Here is a 9999-nt window from a genome sequence, read left to right as displayed (position 1 = left end):
GTTGTTTGCAATATTGCAATCCTGGTAGCATCAACACTGGTACATCTGAATAACAGACTATGTGTTTTACAATGAATCTGGCCTTCTCGCAGAAATTTTCGGCAGTGGAAAATCCCCACGATTCCTCCTGCTATCCTCCTTTTCTTAACATTTCGGTGTTCAGGCTCCCGCCTCCCACACAGTCTCGTCTATATTCCAAGCTCCAAAGGGTTAAAGTTCTGGCATTTCTTCTGACTGGCATTTCCAAATCTCTCCTGGGGCCCATGCCGCGTCTATGCCAAAATGCTTTATTATTATACAAACACTGAGCAAGAGGAGGAGATTAAAAAAAAAAAAAGGAAAAAAAAACCAAAGCAAAACAAAATCAACCTCCGCAGTTCGTCCTCCAAAAGCCGGCCCTGCACGCCGGTTTGAAGCTAACCCGACCAACCCCAATCCCAGTGACACCCGAAAGCGGTATTTAAAGAGCAAAACCAGGGATATTTTAATGCAGAGAGGGCCTGATTCTCACCCCAAACGCCTCTGGGGGCAGGAGGCGGAGGCCCCGCCGCTCCCCCCCCGCCCCAAGATTTAACCGAGCCCCGCGTTAAGACAAGGCCGGGCCGCCCGGCTCCTCCCGACCGGCCCAACCCGGGCTCGGTGGCCCCCGGCGGCCCGCCTCGGCCCGCCTCGGCGCTCACCCCGCCGCAGCCTCCTCACGGCGGGGCCGGCGGCGGCTCAGGCGGCGCCCACGCCCCCCCCCCCGCACCGCCCCGGTAACTCTTTTCCCCCCCAAAACTGGGGTTTGACGTCTCCCTCCTCGATACGCAGTGACCAATCAGGCGGCGAGCGGGGCGGGCAGGCAGCCAATCGGTCAGCGTTGCTACCTGTGGGGAGTATTTTTAGACGCGGCGGGGCGGGTGGGGGGGCCGCGCCCCCGCCCGTGAGGGCGGGCTGCCCTCGCTGAGGGGAGGCCGCCCCCGGCCTCAGCCCCGCCGGTTGTGAGGGGCTGTGGGGCGCCCTCCTTGCCGACCCCCGCGGAGCCGCCATGGCCGCCGCCGAGCTCCCCGTGCGCTGTCACCGCCCGCCCCCCCACCCCCCGCAGCGGCGGTCATGGGAGATGTAGTTCATCGCGCCCCCCACCCCTTCCCGTCCCTGCGGAGACGAGGGGCGCGAGGGCAGGGTTTGACGTGGGCAGTGACGCAACGGTGTTGTGAGGTGAGGAGCGGGCTGACGTAGAGAGCGGCCCCTCCACGCCGCGGTGGGGAGGAGGCAACAGAGGGACCTGCGCGCGCGCGCGCGCGCGCGGGGGCGGGGCCTGGCGGGTGGTGGGCGGGGCCAAACCCGACGCCAGCCAGTGGAGGGCGGGATTTGTGAGCGTGGCCGGGCGGGGCGCGCGGCGGGGGGCGGGGGAAGGGAGGGGATATATAGGGGCGCGCCGGGCGGTGAGGCAGTAGCAGAAGGAGTCCAGCTGCGGCCGCCGAGCGCGCCCGTCGTGGGGGTGTGAGCAGCGCAGCCCTCCCCCCCTTTCCCTCCCCCCCCTTTTTTTTTTCCAACCCTCCCCCCTCCCTTTTTTTTTTTTTTCTTCTCTTTCCTTTCCCCTCCCATCCTCGCCGAAGGGAGCCGGCTCTCCGAGATGGGGGTCGGGTGCTGAGCCGCCCCCACCCCTCCTCCACCCCGCACTCACACCCCCGCCGGGATCGTTTGCACTAACCCCCGCACACCCACCCGGGTGAGTACCGCTCGCTGAGGGCGGGGGGACGGCCCGGGCGTCTGCGCTGGGGGGGGCCCAGGCCGAAGGCAGACGCTGAGGTGGGGGGCTGAGGCAGCCACCGCCCGGCCCCGGCCGTGAGGCGAGCGAGGGGCTGAGGCAGCCACCGCCCGGCCTCTGAGGCCGGGGGCCGAGGCGGCCGCCGTGACGGCGGGCCTGAGGCAGCTCCCGGCGGCCCCTGAGGCGGGGGGCTGAGGCGGGCGCGGCCCCGGCCGCCGTGACGAGGGACCTGAGGCGGCGCCGGCCCCTGAGGCGGGGGTGCCGAGCCGGTCACGACCCCGCGGTGCCGGGGACCGAGGCGGGCACGGCCCTGCGGAGAGGGGAAGGGCCGGGGGGGCGCGGCGGCACAGGAGCCGACGGGAAGGAGGGCGGGGGGGGGAGGAACGGAACCGCCGGCAGCCCCTCAGGCAGAGGGCACGGCCCGGGGAGCCGGGCTGCCAGGGGGTCCCTCCCAAGGCGATCCCCTGGAGGCGCTCGGGCTGGGAGGAGTGAGCGTTGCCGGCTGCGGCTGACTAAGGGCTGCTGTTTGCCCGGGCCGCTCCGGGCAGCGCTGGCAGCCGCCCTGCGGGACCCTGCCCCACGGCGAGGGGGTGCCCGAGCCCGGGGTGCTGGGCTGAGGAGAAGGGCCCTGCACCACCACCATCCCCCTTCCAGTCATCCCCCTTCCTCTTCTTCGTTTTCTTTCTTAGGGGCTCAGAAAATGCCCTTCCTCCTCCTGCTGCTGCCGGGCTGTGAGCAGCAACCTAATGAGCAGCGAGCTAATGAGGGGCGGCCGCCGCGTTATGTAACTCCCCACACTGCCCTCAGCCAGGGCCCGGCCCGGGGAGCGCTTCCCCTCGCAATAATTATAATTTAAAAAAAAAAAAAAAGTAGTTTTAAATGATCTTTCTTGATTTGTTTGACCAGCTGCTTGTACCGTGGATCAGTTTTTGGGGCTTAGGAAAATTTACAGCGTCTGCCCGGTGCGCCTTGAAAGGATCATTTCATTCCTAAAGGACGTGGCGGAAGGGAAACAAACCAGATGGATTAATAAATAATGTTTAAATGACCCTGTTAGCCACCCAATCAGCTTTTCTGTACCGATTGTGTGCCTTTTGTAAATATCTTCTGTTTGCCCTTGATCTTTTCCTTATCCCCACCCAGTGCTGATCCAGCAAACGTTTAAAGGTCGCCTTATCGTACAGGCTTTCAAACTATTCCCATACCATGTTGGGGAGAACACGAGTGGCTTGGAAATAGGGTTCCAGACTTTAAAAGGAGATTATTTGGAGCAAGAAATAAAAAAGCTTTGCATTCACATTGCTAAAGGATTTTGATATTGAGTTTGATTTCTCTACTCTTTAGTGACAGCTACACTAAATTTCATTCCTAGTGATGCAGTGCAGAAAAGCACACTTAATTTAAATTCTCATTGGACATTTAACTTGAGCCAAAAAACACATATTTTGTTTCTTTGGAACTTTTTGAACAAAAGTGTCTCCTGTGGATGAGTACCTTTTATGCTAAGGTACTGCAGGATTTTCATTAGCGGTACATGAGCTAATACTTGATTCTTGTCCCTTTTTTAACTTTATAGATAGATAATTTCTCTTTTGTCCTTTGTGAAGCAGTGGCAACCATATTTTATATTAAATGTAAAATGGAGTCAGGGAGAAGGAGAAAAGCAATTGTTTTTGAGGCTATCAAAAGCCCTGTTAGCTCCCCTAACTTCTTGAAATCTGAGCTACAGATAACCCGATATATGAATTTAGTAATTTTAATATATTACATGTGATAACATCGAATAATTCATAGAAAGGGAAAAAATTTGAATTAATTTATTGTAAGAATTTCACGGTCATTGCCACCCTTGTGACAAAAGATATATGCATCTATTTTGTATGCATTGGCTGCATTATCATTTTAGCTATTCTGAGGAAGAATTGTTGTATATGTACAGCGGACATTTTCTCTTCAGTTAGCATAATTTTGCCAGCGCACAGTTTATGCGGATGATTTGCTTGGACTTTAAAATGAATGTTGCATAATTTTAGTTATTTGTGTGAAACCTTCTAAAGCAACTGTTAACATTTTTATAATTCTGTAGCTTATGGTGCAACCAATATGTTTGCAAACTTTAAAATGATAAATGACGCTTGGACTAAGACCTTTCGAGCTGAACTAATAGTCTGGTGCTAAATTTTGCAGCTGAGTACTATAAATCATCCAAATACGGGTTGGTAATTGAACCCTTGACAGGCCTGGCAGTTCTGTGATGTCTTAAAAATTATCCTTGCTGCTTTGTGAATAACTAAATGTCAAGCTCATGTGATTTTGAAATGCCCCATGCTGTATATGTAAACACATGCCTGGTGCATCTTCTGCAGTATTGTTTCTAAGTCATACTGAATGTAATTGACATCCTTACCTTCCGTGGGCATGAACATAAGTAGTTTGATGCACATTTTTTTGATTTTAAAAAGTAACCTATTTTATGCAGGAGGTGAAGCTGAGAGAATAGGCCTTGGAGCTTGATCTTATGCTTTCCTTATTTGGATGTGTTTGCTTTTGTTTTTTCTTAAAGGAACAAGAGCACTCAAGGTGAAGGATAATAATCGACTAGAATCAGCACTTTGAATGAAATTTTGTTTCCCTGTGGCATCTTGAACACTTTCTTCGGGTTTTGAAACAGACTTATAACTTTGTGGCATAGCAGCTATGCAGCTTGAAATCCAAGTAGCACTCAATTTTATTATTTCATATTTGTACAATAAGCTTCCCAGACGACGTGTCAACATTTTTGGTGAAGAGCTTGAAAGACTTCTTAAGAAGAAGTATGAAGGCCACTGGTATCCAGAAAAGCCATACAAAGGATCAGGGTTTAGATGTATACATATAGGGGAGAAAGTGGACCCAGTCATAGAACAAGCATCCAAAGAGAGTGGTTTGGACATTGATGATGTTCGTGGCAACTTGCCTCAGGATCTTAGTGTTTGGATTGACCCATTTGAGGTTTCATACCAAATCGGTGAAAAGGGACCAGTGAAAGTGCTTTATGTGGATGATAATGAAAATGGATGTGAGTTGGATAAGGAGATCAAGAACAGCTTTAACCCAGAGGCCCAGGTGTTCATGCCAATTAGTGACCCAGCATCTTCAGTGTCTAGTTCTCCTTCTCCTCCCTTTGGTCACTCTGCTGCTGTGAGCCCAACTTTCATGCCCCGCTCCACTCAGCCTTTAACCTTCACCACTGCCACATTTGCTGCCACCAAGTTTGGCTCGACCAAAATGAAGAATAGCGGCCGTAGCAACAAGGTCGCCCGCACCTCTCCCACCAACCTTGGCTTGAATGTCAATGACCTGTTGAAGCAGAAAGCCCTTTCCTCCTCCATGCACTCTCTCTACGGGCTTGGCTTAGGCAGTCAGCAGCAGCAGCAGCAACAACAGCAGAAGACTTCTGCCCTTTCTCCTAACGCAAAGGAGTTCATTTTCCCTAACATGCAGGGTCAAGGTAGTACCAGTAGCATCTTTCCTGGTGACAGCCCCCTTAACCTCAGTCCTCTCCAGTACAGTAATGCCTTTGATATGTTTGCAGCCTATGGAGGTCTAAATGAGAAGTCTTTTGTGGATGGCTTGAATTTTAGTTTAAACAACATGCAGTATTCTAACCAGCAATTCCAGCCAGTTATGGCTAACTAAAAATAAAACGAAAGTGAAATACAAGTAAATACTATTGTACAAGTTAAAATGCACGTACCCAAGGGTGTATCTTTTTTTCCACCTCTTGAGATTTTTTTTAAGGCTTGTAGTATGAATACATTCAGGCTTGGTTAGATAAATACAACATGCATCATTTTTTTTCATTTGCCAACCAAGCACAAAATTATTTTATACTGACTGTACATTACAAAAATATACTCTCAAAATAAGGCCTCTTACAGTATTTAAGATATAGCAAGGACGTGGCTAATTTTTTTCATGTGTGTATATATATATGTACACAAACATATATGTATATATATTAAAAAAATTGGCACTAATAGGTGGGTTTATTGGTCTTTTTCTAATTGTATAATTTAATTTAGTACAAAGTTTGTAAAATATCAGAGTATATATATTGTTTCTACAACATGGTATTGCATTTATATCTTTTTACTACAGTGATCTGTGACAGCTGCAGCAGCTTCATGTTGTATTTTTTTTACTGAAATTGTAAGATATCCATCTTAAAGACATCAATTCTAAAAAAAAAATAAAAAGTTGTGTACAGAATATTCCTTAGTGGTGGAATTAAAATGTACGAAATATTTGCTTTTTTCAAAAGAAACACAAATTGTATTTTCTGTTAAAAGTTTAAAGATTTTTGCTATATATTATGGAAGAAAATGTAATCGTAAATATTAATTTTGTACCTACATTGTGCAATACTTGAAAAAAGGTATAAAAGTATTTTGAGTCAGTGTCTTACATGTTAAGAGGGACTGAAATAGTTTATATTAAGTTTGTATTAAAATTCTTCAAAATTAATTGACTGTTGTGGTCTGTGTTTTTACTGTTCTGCTGAAGATCAGAGCGCGGCGTTTATTGTGTTGTCAGTGCTAATGATGCAAAAAAGTCTGACTCAGTGCCTCACAAAGGAGCGATGGAAAGGCTTGCTGTGTATTGATGCACCACAATAATGAGTTGCTTTACCTAAAATACTACTGACAAAGCACATAGCCTGATTAAGGACTTGCCTACAATTATTTGAGCAAACTTTCACTTGTTTTCTGTAACTGCAGCTCACTGAAGCCAGAAGGTAATTTTATTTTTTTTATTTTTTCCTTGAGAGTTAAGACTATAAGCTTTGCAAACGTGCAGTTATTGTGTGATGTGACGTATCTAGAAGGGACTCAGGTGATTCAATGGAATTCACTTTCCGTGTCATCAGAACGGATTTGAACTATTATCTGGAGAGGTCCTAGACCAGTGCATCAGCGTTCTGCTTCTCTACTGGGGATTAATAGCTCAGAAACTAGACTGAATAAAAGTGCTGATGTACAGTTTACTAAACTCATTGTAAACTTTTATTTTATATGCTCTATTAAAAAGAGAAATGTAATGCAAGTACAATGTGACATTTAAGGGTTTTATTTTAGTGGATTTTACTGATTCTGACTTAATTGATTCTCAAACCGTGAATGTGAGTAGGAGGAGAAACTCGGAGGCTGACAAAACAACTCAGCTTTTCCAGGGCTATTTTGAAGTTACATCCCGTACTCTTTTCCGTCTGTTCGGCAAATAGTGCTCCTTGCTAGTGGACATTGTCAAGGGAAAGAGAAACTTGAATCTGTAAATCTAACAAACATCAACTTATTTTCCATGGCGGTTCCAGTTGTACAAAGAGAAGACAACACGCCAAGTGGGTCATCCTTTGGCTCATGATGGTGAATTGTGAGCTGCAGGAGTGGAACAGGATTAAAATTATCTGAACTTTAGTATTCCGAAACTGGATTTTGAGACTCTCTTCCTACTTGATGCACTTGATTTTACCCCCGGTTTGCTGCAAGCAGAGTTTTGGTGGGAAAAGCCTAGTGCTGCAAGGAAGAGGGTGTTTTTCCACACCAAGCGTGAGATCTTTGCTTTGGATCTTTGCTTTTGGTCAGGCTGCGAAGAAATGGATGTGGGGGAGATGGAGGCTGACGATGCTATCGACTTCTAATGTCATGGCAACCAATTGAAAAGCAATAATGGAGCGAATGTTTTTTTAGGCATTCGTCTGTCTGTATTTAATTGGCTCCTTTTTATTGAGTTTGCCATCTGGTTTATCTTTCCACTAAGGGCACATCAGTGGACAGAACCGTACTTAAAAGTTTGGTGTCTAATTTTAAGTGGATGGTTTTGCTTTAAAAAAGAATAAGAAAAAAAATATTGGATGAATTACTGAAAAGTTGAGAATGTTAGCTCTGTGTATTGTTTCTATTTGTGTGCCTAGACTTTAAGACTTACTACAATTTTAGTATTTACAATATAATAGTAATACCTAAACTGCCTAGGAGGTTGAGCACCTCTGACGGCAGAGACGATTCTGCGTGTTCTGTCATATTGCTATTCCTGTGATTTAAACTGAGGTTATTTGTCTTAAAGGTCATCGAGCTTATCCTCTTCCCATGCTGATTTGTTCACTTCCAGCTCCGCGTGTGAAGGGCGGTGGTTTGCAGCAAGGAGGAGTCTCTGGAAACGAGGTGGTTTTTTGCAGCACCTTTTAATACAAAGATTTTAATAAGCAGAGATTTGTTCTCCCTGGGTTGTTGATGGTGTTTTGCAAGGAGACAATCTGTAGAGAGAGCTTCTAGTTTTCTCAGAGAATGCAAATCGGAAGATTTTGAATGTTTTCTCTTTATAGAAATTAAAGATGTGTGCTTTCTCTTCAGTCTACTTCACCCATTTATTTATCTTTTGCTAAAGTTTGGTGCTGAATTTGTTAGATCAAACATTTACATTGCAACATTCTGTTCCAAGTGAGTGCCAAGTCAGTCTCTGGTTTAATTTGCACGCAGCCAGCATTGTGCTCTCGAGCCTGCTGCCAGGTAAGGGCGTTTGCTTCGAGAGCGGGGACCTAAAAAGGAGTGAAGGCAGGGGGGAAAGGAAGCATTTGCTCAGTTGTGCAAGTTCTTTTGTATTTTCTCGTGTGAACATGCAGTTTACTTCCTTAGAATTGCCAGTGTAAGTTAAACCCCGGAAGGTGTCTTTAATTTACGGTGAAGAAAAGGGTACAACCTTAAATATGTGTCCCCCCTCAATGCTGCTTAGTGCATCCTGTCTCTTCACTCCAAGTCCCCACCCAGGCACAAGTTCAGCGCACTTTCAGCTGTATGGCTCGCTCAGTTCAGCACAATGTGATAACTTTTTAAGATCATAATCTGGGATCTGTGAAACGGAATGCGGGGGCATCGTGGCCGGGCAGGGCGGAGGGGGTTCAACGGGCAGCTGTGGTCTCTGCTGCATTTGTTCTGTGGGTAGACAGCTGACCTTACTCTTAATTGGAAGTCTAGTAGCGGTCACCAAATTTAAACTGATGTGATTATTTCTGCAAAGGAGAGCCGGCTCGCAGGTGGAGTTGACAATACGTAGTTCTCCGTCGCTGCGTCCTGCTGGCAAAGGCTCCTGCTGCCGACGGGGATCCAGAGGGCACAGGCTGGACGGGCACTGCCGTCTCGGTGAGTACAAGTTTTGTCATTCTTTTAACTCCAGCTAAGCTATCATCATTTATACCAATTGAGACCAGGGTGTAAGCCACCGAAAGATCCATCCACCCTTCTCCGTGCAACATTAGAAAGCTATTAACATTGCTTGTGCAGACAGCGGCAGCAGATGATGACCCAGCACCCCGTGTCCCGCCGTATCCCAGCCCCGTTAGCAGCAAACAGCCCAGTTGCATTTCTGAAATATCAAGTAACCAAACAACTAGTTGTTAAATCAGCTCTTTGGGCCAGCATGGGATCAAACCAGAGCTCATTTACTGATCTGACGCCCCAGACTGTTCTATTAACGTTTCAGGAATAAATACCTCCGAGTTTGTGTTGGTAGTTTTGGAGCAGATGAAGCAAACCGGCGGTTCAGCACTCTTTTTTATATCATCAGCAAGTTGATTTAAATTGAGTGTACAGAGTTGGCTGCATTCCTCTCATGAGCTGCATAAAAAGTTTGCTAAATCGAAGTGCCAGAGCTAAATCGAAGTGCCAGAGCTGTAAAATCCTGCTGAAGGGATTGTTTCCAAAGATCAGCGAGAGGAACGGTTAAACTGTTACCGTGGCAGTGCGCGTGTGACTTTTGTCCTCTTGGCTTTATTTTAGTGACGGTAGTAAGGAGTTTTGCCTTACAGAAGGGAAAAAGCATTAAGACTCGGGAACATAAACCACATTCCCTTTGGCACTGCGAGTTCTCTACCTCATAGACAAAATATGATCAGTGTGCGGAACAAATAGCAGGTGTAAAATATTTTTAGAAAAACCTTGGCGTACAGCACAGACATCCCTCAACCCCCGTCCTTTATTCTGTCAACTTTTGTTTGCTCAAAACAATCTGTAGTATTGATGGCTGCACTTTTGGTGGAACTTGCTGTAGTTTTCATTGGGTAATTTAGTGCTTCAGAGGCCTGAAACCAGAGATTCTCTCCTCCTCTGAGAGCTGGGACACCATTACATTTAAACAGGCTGTCGTCTCCGTGCCCTCATGGAGCTCGTTGCACTCATTCCCGTTTCCCCTTGGCTTCAACACTGCCCGTAGCA

General features: G+C 47.2%; 1 protein-coding gene across 1 annotated transcript; it reads left to right on the top strand.

Annotated features, from left to right (window-relative positions):
* The first annotated feature begins 1538 nt into the window (after positions 1-1538).
* TOB1 (transducer of ERBB2, 1) lies at positions 1539-6256 on the top strand. Its single transcript, XM_054221810.1, has 2 exons — positions 1539-1711; positions 4314-6256. Exon 2 carries the CDS (start codon positions 4448-4450, stop codon positions 5426-5428), a length of 981 nt encoding a protein of 326 aa, XP_054077785.1. The 5' UTR covers positions 1539-1711; positions 4314-4447; the 3' UTR covers positions 5429-6256.
* The last annotated feature ends 3743 nt before the right edge of the window (positions 6257-9999 follow it).

This window comes from Rissa tridactyla, chromosome 15 (assembly GCF_028500815.1).
Source record: "Rissa tridactyla isolate bRisTri1 chromosome 15, bRisTri1.patW.cur.20221130, whole genome shotgun sequence".
NCBI lineage: Eukaryota > Metazoa > Chordata > Aves > Charadriiformes > Laridae > Rissa > Rissa tridactyla.
The sequence above is the reverse complement of the archived record's forward strand: the minus strand, read 5'-3'. Positions and strand labels throughout refer to the sequence as shown.